Consider the following 16,592-nt stretch of genomic DNA (forward strand, 5'->3'; position numbering starts at 1 on the left):
TTGTTGGCAAAGTAATGTCTCTGCTTTTTAATATGCTATCTAGGTTGGTCATAACTTTCCTTCCAAGGAATACGTATCTTTTAATATATTAATTAATTTATTCATTTATTTGGTGGTGCTGTGCCGGCTTTTCTCTAGTTGTTGTGAGCAGGGCCTCACGCCAGGCCTCCCTGTCCATTACCAACTCCCAGAACCTACCCAAACTCATGTCCATTGAGTTGGTGATGCCATCCAACCATCTCATCCTCTGTCATCCCCTTTTCCTCCTGCCCTCAATCTTTCCTAGCATCAGGGTCTTTTTCAATTGAGTCATCTCTCCACATCAGGGGGCCAAAGTATTGGAGTTTCAGCTTCAACATCAGTCCTTCCAATGAACACCCAGGACTGATCTCCTTTAGGATGCATTGGTTGGATGTCCTTGAAGTCCAAAGGACTCTCAAGAGTCTTCTCCAACACCACAGTTCAAAAGCATCAATTCTTTGGTGCTCAGCTTTCTTTATAGTCCAACTCTCACATCCATACATGACTACTGGAAAAACCATAGCCCTGACTAGACGGACCTTAGTTGGCAAAGTAATGTCTCTGCTTTTGAATATGCTATCTAGGTTGGTGATAACTTTCCTTCCAAGGAGTAAGCGTCTTTTAATTTCATGGCTGCAATCACCATCTGCAGTGATATTGGAACCCAGAAAAATAAAGTAAGCCACTGTTTCCACTGTTTCCCCATCTATTTCCCATGAAGTGATGGGACCAGATGCCATGATCTTCATTTTCTGAATGTTGAGCTTTAAGCCAACTTTTTCACTCTCCTCTTTCACTTTCATCAAGAGGCTCTTTAGTTCTTCTTCACTTTAGGTGGTGTCATCTACATATCTGAGGTTATTGATATTTCTTCCAGCAATCTTGATTCCAGCTTGCACTTCCTCCAGCCCAGCATTTCTCTGCATAGAAGTTAAATAAGCAGGGTGACAATATACAGCCTTGCTCCTTTTCCTAATTGGAACCAGTCTGTTGTTCCATGTTCAGTTCTAACTGTTGCTTCCTGACCTGCATACAGATTCCTCAAGAGGCAGGTCAGGTGGTCTGCTATTCCCATCTCTTTCAGAATTTTCCACCAGTTTATTGTGATCCACACAAAGGTTTTGGCATAGTCAATAAAGCAGAAATAGATGTTTTTCTGGAACTCTCTTGCTTTTTCAATGATCCAGCGGATGTTGGCAATTTGATCTTTGGTTCCTCTGCCTTTTCTAAAACCACCTTGAACATCTAGAATATGTATGTCCAGATAAATCATAATCTATTCAGAGCAGTCTTGGTCCTACTAGGGTTCAATACATGTTTGTGTTTCCGCTTTCAGGATATATAACCATTCCTTTGAATAGTCTTAATAGTCCTAAATCCTTTTTGAAGGGTGATTTTGATTTGGGAAGTTGTCCAAACTTATTTGAAACCAAGAGATTAGGATAATTTGTAATAAATATGACTGTTTCAGTTTCCAGAAATAAAGCCTGTGTTTCTTCTATGCTGACTAGGATGGCTTATGAGACACTTGAAGAAAAGTTCCCAAAAATGTTAAGTGACCACCGCATCACAGGAACAAATACTCATCTTCTCCAAGAGATTACTTTGCAGACTCATTGAATATATAATTTCTGGTATGTTGCTAAAAGATGAGTCTCATTGCTTAGAGGAACAGAGTAGGGCAGGTCTAAGGTCAGAGCTCTTGGCCAGATGGCCTCCAAAATTCCTTTCACAATTCAAATCTGTGATGCTAGGAGAAAACATGAATAGGTGAATTCATTTGACACAGGCTTAGAAGATTTCTTTGAGATCATTGAGGCTGTAGGTCAATGGTGCTCTTTTTCATCTCCATAGCTTTCATGGATTTTTTTTTTTTTTGTCCAACCCAGTGTTCCACAGGCCAGTCATCAAATGAAAGCACACTTAACCCAGCCCTCCCACTCTGTTCTGTCTGCAGAGGAGCCTACCATGGATGCAGTCCTTACACGCTTGGCTTGACAAATGTGGGCATCTATAAGATGGACCTGCCTCATGGGATGGGCTGCCAACCAGTAAGTTCTGAGATGTTTGCCTTATTTCTCTAAAGACTCCTAGGTACATGGAATCATGGATCAGATTTTTCCAGTCATTAGGACTAGAAACTATGACGCCTGTGATTAATCAAGGCCTCAATTTGACTTAATCAAATAAAAGACCATTTAAAGGAGACATTTCTTAGAAGACCTTCAGAGTCTGAGTAATACTTAATATTAGAGATCCTTTTACATTTTGTTTTGTTTTTAAGTAAAACTGAGTCAATTACAAATAAATGCATTGAAATAAGTTCCCAGAGCCTTGAATGCATATAATTTCCTTATACTCATCCTTGTACTCACCTTCTGTTCTCACCCACTGTACCCACCTTTTCAGCATCAGAATCAGATACCTAATTATTCTCATTCTTTCAGATGCCATTACCCACCAAACTCGAGCCAATTGTTTGCAGGCAGACACGGAAATCAGTTTCCTTTGTAGAGTGGCCTCATAACTGATTTCCAAGAACAAAATTATCTCTTCAAAGCAGAATATCAAGTTTTTGTCCTAAGTGGGAGAAGAGTAAGGAAGGAATCTTAGTATCAAGTTAAGAAGCCCTCTTGCCTTGATTGGTACCATATGTTGCCTCAAATTGACTGTCTTGTGTTCATGTCTTGCCAAACTCCCTCTTTGTCGTTTGCAGACAATGTGCCCAGATATTTTCCGTGGCCCTTGGGGAGGAAGCCACTGCCGAGATTCTCCAGTGCAAACAATTAGGAAATGCAGCTGTGCACCAGGTCCAACTGAGGGGGAGGGTGGCACGTGGGGTAAGGTCAGGAGGGGGAAGGAGTGAGAAGAAAGGCAAATTGGAAAAAGTGGGAAAGGCAAAAGTCAAGTCAAATACAACTAGGAAGTCACTCCTCACTGAGCCAACAGTGCTTATAGCCAATGACCGCAATATCATCAGAGCATCCACCCCCTGTTAGGAAACACATCTCAGCATCTCACGCTTATCAGACCTAAGGCAGAAACACACTGTCACCCAGTGCTTCCTCAGAGGCATTCTCTCAGCTCTCCTAGCAATGGTTCTGCTACCAATTTAATAGGAAAACAAGGTTGAGGAGATCATTCACCAGTTCCCAATGGAGGTCACCAATTCCCAATGCACAAAGGGGAAAGAACACTTTTAGAAATTTTGAAACTCCAGTCAGGAAGTTCCCCAGGGACTCAGAATACCAGCCAAAGAGTATTTGTCAAAACAGAAGGTGGTTCCTGAAGGCTGTTGACATGTCCTCAAAAACTGTAAAGACCTTCAGGAAAGCTGTTATTCATCAAATGCATTGTTATTTACATTCTTTGCCGCTTCCACACATGAGGGAGAGGAGGCCTGGAAGCTGCCTGAGTTCTTGATTTGTCAGCAAGCCCCACCCCGTGCTTGTCATCACAGGGCAGGACCCTTTGGGTGACTGCTCCCAAATAGCACTGGAGGAAAGCATGAAGTTCTCCTGCCAAGAGCTCTTTAATGAAACAGTGTGAGTCACTGGGCTGAGAAGAAGAAGGTAAATGGAAGCCTTAAAAATCTGCTTTGAAAGTAAGAAAATTCAGTCACCTTAAAATTCAGATGGGATAATGGTGGAGGTGGGAGGCTGAAAGCATGAGCTTTAGAACAAGATGTTATAGCCACAGAACATAAAACCGTGAGGAAGTTTTAAACTTCACTCAAATTCTCCTTCTGAAAGATGAAGCTCCTGTTTCTCATCTGTGAAAGGTAGACAGCAATATCTGCCCCTGTGGCCCCTTATTCCAGGCCTTCATGAGACCAAGGAAGAGAACTTTTAGAACTTTTTCTAATGGGGATGCCTCTTTAACAAATCTTTGGGCTGTACCACACAGCATGTGGGATCTTAGTTCCCTGACTAAGGATCGAACCCATAGCCCCTGTGTTGGCAGCATGGAGTCTTAACCACTGGAACACCAAGAAGGTCCCAGAAAGAGAGCTTTTGTAGAGTCAGGCAGACTGTGGCAATGCCAAGGGCTAGTATGCCTGCACCTCACCTCCATGTGGCACCAAAAACTAAAATCAGTTGGCTGAACCTCACAGATGTCCATCCACCTGCAAGTGCATCAGCGCAGATCCTTGGAGGCAGGAGACATGGTCCTTCCCTTCCCTCCTAGTTCGGTGTCCCTCTCTCTTCATCCTCTGCCTCCTCCCTCTTTTCAGCCTTCTCCTCTCTGCCAGGCCAACTTGAAAATACGAGGACCCCAGGGTCATCTCTCTAGTGGTCTCTGGAGACTAAGTGATAGTGACAGATAGACATTTCTGCCTCTCAGAACTGTGGTCTTCGGCACGTCTGAAGTCAGCTTCTTTCTTCACTCATATCTTCAAGAGACAAGACTAATACCCTCTCTTTATACAAGAAGTGATATCAGCCTCCTCTAGAGCTATTAGGCTTGAGAAGCGTTGGGTCTTTGCTGTAAAAAAGCATATTTATATATCTTTGTAAACACATCCCAACATATAAACTACTTGGCAGAGAGAAGTTTCCAGGTCCTCTTAGAGTTCACTCACTGAACACATAAAGGTGCCAGGTTTGACAGGGGGCATTTTTTTCACCTGAGCAGGATGTCACCTCTCCCCTCATCGGTCTGGGCAAGAATCCAATATGTGTGTGGTAGAGTTCATTCTCTCCTCCACCCCCTCCTCGGGATGTTTTCTTTCCAGCTGTTCATTTCAGTCCCTGAATGTCAGATATACCTTGGGATGAAAAGCACCTCTTAACCCACTGCCCACATAATGTTCCTAACCTCATACTGATCACATCATTTCTCTTTCTTCTTTTGCAACACAAGCTCCTTTTTCCTTAAATATCGTTCTTTCTTGGCTCCCCACTCTTGCTTAACTCTTTGTGTGCGTGCATGCTAAGTCACTTCAGTCGTGTCCAACTCTTTTCGACCCCATGGACTATAGCCCACCAGACTCCTCTGTCCATGGGATTCTCTAGGCAAGAATACTGGAGTGGGTTGCTATGTCCTCCTTCAGGGGATCTTCCTGACCCAGGGGTAGGACCCACATCTCTTATGTCTCCTGCACTGGGAGGCGAGTTCTTTACCGCAAGTGCCACCTGGGAAGCCGAACTCTTTCTATGCCACCAGATAAAATGAACACTTCCCTCTTTATGCCATTTCCTGGATAAAATCCAGGAGAGCAGTCCCTCTCCACCTGCTTGATGTTGTCATGATGACGCCACTACACCAGGTCTCTCTCCAGAGGTGGCCTGACCTGGGCTTACAGCAATGAGCCAATGAAGGAGAAAGCCAGTGACAGCTGATGACTCACATTGCTGAACTTGTGCACAGTGGAGAAAGAATTTATAAAAAGTCTAGCACAGGTTCAAGCAAAATCTTCTTCATGGTTTGTTTTGTCCAAATTTAAGCCATTAGGGTTGATTTTGCTCCACATTTGGATTTCTCAAGTGACAAATGGTCTTGCTAAATTCCCAAATTATATCCTTTGAACATATGTATAATTCATCCTCTAAGGTCATCCTTGGTTGTTTTCTTTTCCTTTCTGAATAAAAATAGAAAATTTCAATCTCCAGGGGCACATATTCATTTGTCTACTATATCCTGCCCATCAAACAATATCAGTTCAGTTCAGTTCAATCACTCAGTCGTGCCTGACTCTTTGCGACCCCATGAATCACAGCACGCCAGGCCTCTCTGTCCATCACCAACTCCCGGAGTTCACTCAGACTCACGTCCATCGAGTCGGTGATGCCATCCAGCCATCTCATCCTGGGTCGTCCCCTTCTCCTCCTGCCCCCAATCCCTCCCAGCATCAGAGTCTTTTCCAATGAGTCAACTCTTCACATAAGGTGGCCAAAGTACTGGAGTTTCAGCTTCAGCATCATTCCTTCCAAAGAAATCCCAGGGCTGATCTCCTTCAGAATGGACTGGTTGGACCTCCTTGCAGTCCAAGGGACTCTCAAGAGTCTTCTCCAACACATCAGTTCAAAAGCATCAATTCTTCAGCACTCAGCTTTCTGCACAGTCCAGCTCCATAAATGATGCTAATAAGTGTACTTTCTGGTTTCGATATACCTTTCATTAATTCCCTTCTTCAAACCCTGAGCCCTCGATCCCAGTTCACCAAAGATCAGGGAATGCTGTTGAGCAAGCTTTTCCAAACATTGTATGTAGCCTAAAAGTATGTTTGGGGCCAGGTCATGTTTTTCTCACTTTTTAAGAGCTGAAGTATAAACTATATTTATGCTTCACTGTTGATGGTGATAACTGAAGTTTTCTATTCCTTACCTCTAGCTTTCAGGAGACAGGACCACATCCACGCCTCTAAGCAAGCATCATGATGGTAGATGGCAACTTGCCTCCCTGACTGCTTTCACCAGAGACCCCCATCACACTCATATCTCCCTCTGCCTTTCTTCTTCTATTCACGGATATGGGTTTAGATTCAGAGATTATGCGGTGCTATCCACCAAACCACAGATGTGGATAAAAATTCTGAAGGTTCTTATATGTGGACACACTCGTTCTGGGACATTTGCTATTCTGGAGGGGACTGCTTCCTCTCCCCTGAGACAGTAGATGAAAATTACATGACTATAGTACTTTCCTCTTTAGAATTCTCATTGTTCTATAAACATATTTGTTGGTGGTGTTGTTCAGTCACCAAGTCGTGTCCAACTCTTTACGACCCCATGGACTGCAGCAGGCCAGGCTTCCCTGTCCTTTGCCATCTCCCAGAGCTCACTCAAACTCATGTCCATCGAGTCGGTGATGCCAGCCAGTCATTTCATCCTCTGCCGTCCCCTTCTCCTCCTGTTTTCAATCTTTCCCGGCATCAGGGTCTTTTCCAATGAGTTGGCTGTTTGCATCAGGCAGCCAAAGTATTGGAGTTAATATATAAACATACTTACTAACCATACGACTGAGATACTTTGTAGTTTTAAAATGGTATATCAGATTAAGTGGCAATAAAAGGAAACAGTTATTTCCAAATAAATCAAATCCACATAGCAATTACATCTGAATTAAATCTACTGTGTCAAGAGAACTGGCTTCCTTAGGTGAAACAGCCATCTATCCCAGACTCAATGATGCTCTGGGGTGTTTCTTCCCCAGATGGAAATGACTGAAGTGGTTTGTTTACACCTTTGTGGCTAGGCTAGTCTTGCTGCTCAGAACAAAGCACAAGTTGTTCTGACAATGTTTCCCTTTCAGAAACCTACATACCCATATCCTGCTTTGCTGTGTCTTGAGGGACTGTTGTCAATATACTATCCTGGTTTCTTTTTTCCTATGTTTTCCCCCATTCTTCTGGATGCCTTTCTCACATCTTCAAATACTGTGTTTTGTTTTGTTTGTTTGTTTATTGCAGACTGCTGTCAAGCTAAAGACCAGTATATTGAACAATTCAAAGATACTCTGAGCACTTCTGTGGCCAAATCAATTGCTGGATTTTTTGCAGAGCCAATTCAAGTAAGTGTGTTAACCTTAAACATTAACTGAACTCAGTTGTAAATTATCAGTTTTAACTCATACATTCTAGTGACTTCCAAATTATTTAAGTGATCACTGTTATGTCCCTCTATGCCATTTTCTTCATCCCCTTGAAAAAAAAAAGGCCCCTGGTTTTCAACTGACCTTTAAAAGTCCATCTCCTGTACTCTTAGACTGAACAGACAGATAGATGAAACTACTGAATTTGTAAATCTGTAAAAATAGAAAACCGCAGCAGTTTTCAGTTGCTTATTACCCACACTGTCAGGGTGAGCCATTCTGTAATCTTACTAAATCCCCTTAATCTATTTTTCTCTACTCTCAGGAAAGACCACACTTGCAACCATTTCCCAGAAGGCATGGCATGAAGAGGAATGGCTCTTCTTTTTACCCATAGTTGAAACGTTTCTAGAAACGGTTTCAAAAATTGATAGTATCACTAATGCTAATATTGATCATGATCTGTCTTCACGTTTGTTTTTTTTTTAAAATTTTCAAGGCCCTATACTGTTATTCTAGGTCTTCTTGGTTTGGTCTTTTGCAGGGGGTGAATGGCGTTGTTCAGTACCCGAAGGGGTTTCTAAAGGAAGCCTTCGAGCTGGTGCGCGAGCGGGGAGGCGTGTGCATTGCAGATGAGGTGAGTGGCCACGGAAGAGGTGTGATGGAGCCAGGACAGGAAAAACTTGGGGAGAAACCTCTAAACCCTGCTCTGCAGTCCAGGCAGAAAGCATCTACTTGCAGATTCCAAGATGAGGGTATAAGTTAATCTTTGACTCATTGACTGACTAGTTCATTACTAGACTAGAACATCAATGTCCCAAGTGAAGTCTATCAAATAAGTTAACAGGCCTAGGACGTTGCCATTCCTCAACATACTTTTAAAATTCCTATTTGACTCAGCTTAAACTTAGTTTAACCTCACAACCAAGTTTTCACCTTAACTTTTGCCAAAATAGTATTAGGCAGACTGGCAGCATTCATCTCACCTTAATAACAAAATCTGTTTGGAAGTCACACTTAGAAAAAAAAAGTCCAGCCTCTAAGAAGAGGGCCATAATCACAGATATTTGAAAGGTAGTTCCAGGGACTCCCCTGGCAGTCCAGAGGTTGGGGATCCCACCTCAATTACAGGGGCCGTGGCTTTGATTCCTGGTCAAGGAACTAAGATTCCACATATCATGCTGTACAGCCAAAAAAAATTGAATTGAATTGGGGGCAAAAAAAGTGAACTGAAGTTCAAGATAGTTAATTTGCCTGTCAAGATCAGGCAGCTAGTAGGGACAGAGCCAGAACTCACACCCAGACTCAAAAACCACACTAACCACTGGGCAACCCACCTTTCAAGAATGATCGAACTGTGGTGTAGAAAGACAAAGGGTGGCAGGAAAGGCGGGAACAGAAGAAATTCCTGAGGGCAGAGCCAGTGCTGCACCAGGGATCTCACATGCCTTCTTAATCAGCTAACCTTGGCTTTCCCTTCTATAAAATGAGGAATTTGGAATCTACAATAAGGGCTTCCCAAGGTACTGCTAGTGGTAAAGAAGCTGCCTGCCAATGCAGGAGACATAAGAGATGCAGGTTCAATCCCTGGGTTGGGAAGATCCCCTGGAGGAGGGCATGGCAACCCACTCCAGTATTCTTACCTGGAGAATTCCATGGACAGAGGAACCTGGGGGGCTACAGTCCATGGGGTTGCAAAGAGTCAGACACTACTGAAGCGACTTAGCATGGGGCCATATTGGGCCATCAGTCTTTCCTGGTCTGGCGTGGGCTGGATTTAAGTTTGAAATTGACCGCTTTTAGGCAAGGCATCCGCACACATAGTTCCCACTCCAACTCATAGAGGTGGACCTAGCCTGCTTCTCTCATGGCTATGTGCTTCTTACCTCCTAAGGCCTTTGAGTTTATGAAACTTAGAATGTGTCATCTCTGCTCAACTGAAAGATTCTATGGAACTGACACCTCCCAGATGACTTACATGGTTTATGGCCCTACATAATTTCATGTATTGTTCAAGCAATCTGATTTTTTTTTACCATTTATTTATGGTACTTAGATGAAATAAAAAATGAAAATAGACAGGCAAGTTGGATGGATTTGCCATGAACTCTTCTTACATTCTCTCTTTGGGGCAACTTCATCAGCTTGTGTTCAGGGACTCAAAACTAGGAGACTCAGGATTCGAGCCCAGGTCTGTCTGACTCTCACATAAGCTATTCTCCTGTGTTGCTCACTCTTATCTAATTGTAACCCCCAAATCTGCCTTTGCAACAGCACCTTGGAGAGAGCAGAAAAAATAATTTAATTTAAAAAGTCTGAGAAGGACCTTTACTCTTTCAAGAGCATTTCAGAATCAGCTTCAAGTGCCTACACCTCTACCCCAGAAGTGCAGAGAAAGAGAGAGAGACAGTCCAAGAGACTGAGAACCAGAGGGAATCAAGGACCCATCACCAAAAAAGGCTCTGGCAGAAATTTGCATGGGAATATTTGTGTGCATTTATTTAGTTAGGCACTTCTGCCACATTTTAATTCATTCTGCACTTAGTGTCTACTTTTATCAGGCACTCTGCCAGATATTATGGATAAAGAGAAAAATGAGATACAGTCTCTGTTATTAGACATGTGGGTGTATGCATTGCTAAACACTGCAGTCACATCCGACTCTTTGCAACCTTCTATACTGTAGCCTGCCAGGCTCCTCTGTTCATGGGATTCTCCAGGCAAGAATACTGGCTTGGGTTGCCATTTCCTTCTCCAGGGGATCTTCCCGACCCAGAGATCTAAACCACGTCTGTGTCTTCCGCATTGGCAGGCGGGTTCTTCACCACGAGCGCCACCTGAGAAACCCTATTAGACATGTACTCTGGTGATAACAGTCCAAGGTGAGAGGTTCTGATGGCAGCCTAGGTGCCTTGTAGGAAATTCCTAGCCCAGATAGTGAGGAAACCATGTTTTGAAGAACAAGAGGTGTTAGCGAGAGACAGAGCAGGGAAAGGGTCTTCTAGGAAGAGGAAACAGCACGAACAGAACAGCTGCGGTCAGCTTAGTTCCATCCTGAATTAACCGGCTTTACTGAGTCCTCCTCACGACTGATTCTCAGGAAGAAAAGGACACGACAGGGAAGAGGACAATCAGCCTGTCTGGGCTGAATGGCAGACGCCCCAGCGCCAGTCTGCATGCTGTAATGACTGCCTCATCCAGCATGGGGCAGACGCAGCCTTCCCACAGAGGGGCCTTATTCAGGGTTGCTAATCACAGCAACCTTTTTCACATGCATTATTTATATAACCCAGTGGCACCCCACTCCAGTACTCTTGCCTGGAGAATCCCACGGATGGAGGAGCCTGGTGGGCTGCAGTCCATGGGGTCGCTAAGAGTCAGACACGAATGAGCGACTTCACTTTCACTTTTCACTTTCATGCATTGGAGAAGGAAATGGCAACCCACTCCAGTGTTCTTGCCTGGAGAATCCCAGGGACGGGGGAGCCTGGTGGGCTGCCATCTATGGGGTCGCACAGAGTCTGACACGACTGAAGAGACTTAGCAGCAGCAGCAGCAGCACCACAACCCTGTGATGTATTGCTATTAAGTGTTTCCACTCAACAGAGCTAACATAGGTCCAGAGGAGTTAAGAAACATGTCTAGAGTCACTAGCAAATGGCTTTTGGTGCCTAAAAGCTCAGGCATGGTGCTTTTTCCATCATAGTACAAGGATGGTGGTGATGATGATGTTAAGGAGAAGACAGAAGAGAAGGCAAGACACCAGAGGGTCAGGGAAACCAGCATTTCTCAGAAAGTTCCCGGTGATTTCGGATTGGTTTCCATCAGGTGCAGACAGGATTTGGAAGGCTGGGCTCTCACTTCTGGGGCTTCCAAACACACGATGTCCTGCCAGATATCGTCACCATGGCTAAAGGGATTGGGAATGGCTTTCCCATGGCAGCAGTCGTGACAACTCCAGGTAGGAACCATGGGCAGTTTGTGTCTGCTTCTGGGCCCCCTGCATCCCCAGTCGTAGCAAACATGTGTATTGTACCTAGTGTGGGCTGGGGACCGTCATGGGAACTACACATGCATTTCCTAAGTAATGTTAAAGGGAAACAGTCTGTTTGCCAGACTGTGGAAGAGATGGAAGAAAACCCGCCCTTTTTGCTCTTTACTATAGGGGAGATCAATTCTTCTAGCCTCACACTGAGATGTAGGGTTCTACTACATTGACAAGGTCTAGGCAAATGTGCCTCGGAGAAGGCAATGGCACCCCACTCCAGTACTCTTCCCTGGAAAATCCCATGGACAGAGGAGGCTGGTAGGCTGCAGTCCATGGGGTCACTAGGAGTGGGACACAACTGAGTGACTTCACTTTCACTTTTCACTTTCATGAATTGGAGAAGGAAATGGCAACCCACTCCAGTGTTCTTGCCTGGAGAATCCTGGGAACAGGGAAGCCTGGTGGGCTGCCGTCCATGGGGTCGCACAGAGTCGGACACGACTGAAGCAACTTAGCAGCAGCAGCAGCAGGCAAATGTGCCTAGACAAAAACAAAAGCAAAACCAAATCCAACACAAGAGATCATGTTAACCAACCTGAAGCCAGTTAAAGTTTAAAGCTAAAGTTTCCAAGGAGTCATATTCTTGAAGAACACTCCAACTTAGTCTTGCCACCCCAATAAGCTATAGACTCAACCTCCAGAGTGATAGTTTTCTCTGCTGATCATCAACAACTAAATACAATACAATCTCACTTAGCTAAACAGTCTATAAAATGAACATTAGAATTAATTTTATTACCCATTTTAGTGAAGTTTTACAGAGAATACTTTCATGAACCACTTATTATTGAAAATCTTAAGACTATTTCATTTATTTTTCCCACCAATAGCAAGCACACTTGAGACACTCCAAAGGATAATTAAGTGCCTTGTAATATTTCAGTGCTTTTATCAAATGAGGAAATATGGTGTTGAAGGTGAACTATAATGAACCAAATATATATTTTCACCCTCAAACCGTCTGGAGATTGTTATGAAATCCTTGCTATGAGAGTTTTAAAAAATATTTCCTTCTTAGTCCCAAGAGTGGAAGACAGAAAAAAGGCCAACTAATGAGGATTCATGTAAGTTCCCATAAATCAAGTTTTAAAGTACTTTTCAATTCACACAACACATTGAAGGTTTTATTAGTAAACTTCTCATGGAGTAAATAAGCAATTTTCCCTCATCTATTGTATTCGTCAGCTTGGCCTATCATAACAAGATATTGCAGGCTGGGTAGCTTAAACAACAGACATTATTTTCCCACAGTTCTAGAGGCTAAAGCCCAAGGTCAACGTAAGAGCCCAGTTGAGTTCCGCCTAGATCTCTCTTGCAGATGACCCTCTGGCTGTGTCCTCGTGTGTCCTTTTCTGCAGTGAGAAAGGGCTCTGGTCTCTCTTCTTCTTATGAGGGCACCAATCCTATTGGATTAGGGCTCCACCCTTATGACCTTAGTTGCCTCTAGGGAGTTGCACTGGGGGTTAGGGCTTCAACATATGAGTCGGGGATCCCTGAGGAGAGAGACAGTTCCATCCATAACATCACTATCTGGTGAGTGACGAATGAATTGGATGCCATGAAATACATTGTAAACACCTTTCTACAACATGAAAGTAAATATAATCCAAGTGGCATGATGAGAAATTATAGATGTGTCACTCTTTATCCACCTTTTATTTTCTCCCCCTAGAGATTGCCAAGTCCTTAACCAAGCACCTGCTTCACTTCAATACCTTTGGAGGGAACCCCATGGCCTGCGCCATTGGTTCAGCCGTCCTTGAGGTACGTTCCAGCAGCTGTGTCAACATCATTCATTTCACCAAACAACTGCTTCAAAACTACACACCTATTATCAGGACTCTACCACATGATGTAATTAAAGTGGAGAGTTAATTCCTAGTCCATGAATTTAAGTTTAGATTTCCAGTTATTATTCTGCTCCCTCTCCCTTTTTTTGAGATTTACTATCAGTGCTTCATGTATTGGATATGAAATAATATATAATAAACCTCACACACATGGGAAACATAAGAATTCCCCCAAATTTCTTTTGTGATTTGATTGGTGTTTTATGGATGGTGACCAATGGCAATTTTTGATGTCAGCTGAATTTTGGTCCTGTCCTGTATATGCTTCCTTACATTCGTTGTACTGTCATAAAAGAAAAAAGACAAAAGAGCAAATGACTTCTCTGCAATTCTAACTAGGTGATTCAGCTGTGGTTCAGCATTAGCCCATTGATTTTTGCCTGTGGTCTCATCTGTTGGAAAAGGTTTGCATAATTATATGACTAATAGCACTTGATGCTAGTGGTAAAAAACCGCCCCCACCCCCCGGCCCTGCTAATGCAGGAGACATAAAAGATGTGGGTTCAGTCCTTGGGTCAGGAAGATCCCCTGAAAGAAGCATGGCAACCCGCTCCAGTACTCTTGCCTGGAAAATCCCTTGGACAGAGGAGCCTGACAAGCTGCAGTCCATAGCATCACAAAGAGTCGGACATGACTGAAGGGGCTTAGCATGACTGTATTATATGCATAATAGTGCTTGCTTAAATAGGTGTAACATAGTTTCTGAAAGACTGCACAAGAAATTATTAACAGTGGTTGTTTGTGGGGAGGGAAACTTAGTGGCTGGAGGACAGGGATCAGCGAGGTTCATTCTGCTCTTTGCTTCTGTACTTTGTGATGTTTGAACAAAGCACATGTTTCGCTTATTCAAAAAAAATATATTTAAAAGTATTTTTCAATAAAAATAAGTAAAAGCTGCTCTTCCTAATTAAAAAGTACATTCAAATATGACTAAATCTCAAAAAGAGAAAGTGTGGGTAGGATATGACATTTATTTCATTCTGTAGAAATGCCAACGAGTGTTCTTTAAGTGCTGTGTCCCCTCAAACAATTTAGCAGGTAGGATGCAGGTGAGCACGGAGCTCTTAAAAATGTCAAGTTCTGCCTTCAGTCATGCGGTTACTATCGGCTGGTTATAAGCATAGCGGACTGCTCATATGTGGTCCAGAATCACACATCTCTTACTGTATAGCACAGGGAACTCTGCTCAATGCTCTATGGGAGCCTGGATGGGAGGGGAGTTTGCGGGAGAATGGATACTTGTATATGTATGTCTGAGTCCCTGTGCTGTTCTCCTGAAATGATTACAACATTGTTAATCAGCTCTAGTACAAAATCAAAAGTTTAAAAAAGAAAAGAATCACAGATCTCTGCTGTGAGCGGAAGTAGGTGAAAATCCTTTTATATCTCAGGTGCCCTGACTCTGGGCCCACACAGAGCCCAACATTAAGATGTCTCTCTTATTTTTCCTAAATGTTTACCCACTCCTGAAGATGAGAAGGGTATGAGGGAAGCTTTCCCTCTACCAAGCCTTTTTTTCTCCCTACAGCAGATCTTTCCATGAGACGAGGTATGGCCACATGACTTTGGGGTCCATTTGTCTGGTCAAGTTTTGTAAACAGGTCACATACATTTATTTCTCAGTCCCTTTTAAAACTGTTTAAATGGAAAGTCATTTGGGGCTTTCTCTCAACAGGTGATTAAAGAAGAAAATCTACAAGAAAATAGTCAAGAAGTCGGCACCTATATGTTGCTGAAGTTGGCTAAGCTACGGGATGAATTTGAAATTGTAGGAGATGTCCGAGGCAAAGGTCTCATGATAGGAATAGAAATGGTGAAGGATAAGGTAGGTGGTGATCTATCGGTCTCTCTGTAGCTTCTTGGGGCAGCAAGAGTTAAGGCAGGAAGCCTTGGCTACAAGCTCATTCGTTGAGATAGAGCAGGCAAGGGCTGCAAGACTCAATGAAGCTCATTAGAAATGAGTAGAGAGTGCTGGGGCTTCCCCAGTGGCTCAGCAGTAAAGAATCCACCTGCCAATGCAGGAGACATGGGTTTGATCCCTGGGTTAGAAAGATCCCCTGGAGGAGAGCATGGCAACCCACTCCAGTATTCTTGCTTGGAGAATCCCATGAACAGAGGATCCTGGCTGGCTACAGCCTATGGGGTTGCAAAGAGTCAGACGCAACAGAAGCAACTGAGCGTGACAGAGAGCACTGAGTATAAACATGGAGAGTTCTACAGGAGTAAGGAGGAGAGTTTGGAAAAGAGTAGGCAAAGAGCATCAGCAATGACTGACTATTTCGCATTAGAAATACAAAGAAGGGGAGAATTCTTTGGGGAGGGGCAGGCAGCCCAGAGAGCTAGTAGCAGGGAAAAGGGCCAGGAGAAGGCTGTGGTGATGGTTTGGGTGAGGATGTTAAAGATTCATAGGGTTTTGCATTTATTTGTGAATGGACTTTAATCTCTCAGGGAACCAGGTGGAATGTGACTTTCTGATGACATACCCCACTGTGACCTCAAACTCAATATGACGACAACTGAATTTAGTATTTTCCCTTAAGCCAGTGATTCTTCCCAAGGTCACTGTTTCTGTTCCGTATCTCCACTCTTCTCCCAATTCCCCAGCCTCAAAACCACCGAATAATCTGTGGCTCCTTCTCTCTCCTTATTTCTAGTGTCAAGTCTTATTGATTCTTTCTTCACCATGGTTCTCAAATCTTTCCCACAGTTCCTGCTGCTGCCCCTAGGGTCCATGTCAGTAGGAAACCGTCCCAATCCTCCATAAAAGTAAAATCTAGATCCTCAGAGGAGAGTGACAGCAGGAGAATGCTGGCACAGGAAGGAACAGTCAGACTGATGCCTTCCCCCTAATTCTTATCCATGGGAGATGTCTTGCTGTTTGCTCTCACCATACCGTCCTCCTTTAGAAGGTCTGATGCTCAATTCTTTCAATATTCAGCCCAGACCATGGATATAAGACTTTTCCCTTAACACCACACAGCAGAGACAATACAAGGCTGGAATGTTTAATTAAGATTTGAAAGCTACAGGAAGACAGCAGAAAACTAAGAGTACTGTAATATAAGAGCAGCCCCTCTGGCTCAGAAGCTGTGACACCCACATCTTCAGCTTGGGGCCCTGTCAAAGGCTGTTTTAAAGTT

General features: G+C 43.6%; 1 protein-coding gene across 5 annotated transcripts in view; it reads left to right on the forward strand.

Annotated features, from left to right (window-relative positions):
- The window catches only part of AGXT2 (alanine--glyoxylate aminotransferase 2), a 43,852-nt gene that overhangs the window by 15,177 nt on the left and 12,083 nt on the right, over window positions 1-16,592 (forward strand). For all 5 annotated transcript variants that reach the window (XM_069555936.1, XM_069555938.1, XM_069555937.1 and 2 more), the window contains 7 exons: window positions 1,979-2,072; window positions 2,738-2,831; window positions 7,433-7,533; window positions 8,099-8,191; window positions 11,383-11,515; window positions 13,275-13,366; window positions 15,128-15,277. In XM_069555936.1, the coding sequence (XP_069412037.1) occupies window positions 1,979-2,072; window positions 2,738-2,831; window positions 7,433-7,533; window positions 8,099-8,191; window positions 11,383-11,515; window positions 13,275-13,366; window positions 15,128-15,277 (757 nt within the window). The remainder of the gene's footprint in view (window positions 1-1,978; window positions 2,073-2,737; window positions 2,832-7,432; window positions 7,534-8,098; window positions 8,192-11,382; window positions 11,516-13,274; window positions 13,367-15,127; window positions 15,278-16,592) is intronic.

The sequence above is a fragment of the Ovis canadensis genome, chromosome 16 (genome assembly GCF_042477335.2).
Source record: "Ovis canadensis isolate MfBH-ARS-UI-01 breed Bighorn chromosome 16, ARS-UI_OviCan_v2, whole genome shotgun sequence".
In the NCBI taxonomy this organism is placed as follows: domain Eukaryota; kingdom Metazoa; phylum Chordata; class Mammalia; order Artiodactyla; family Bovidae; genus Ovis; species Ovis canadensis.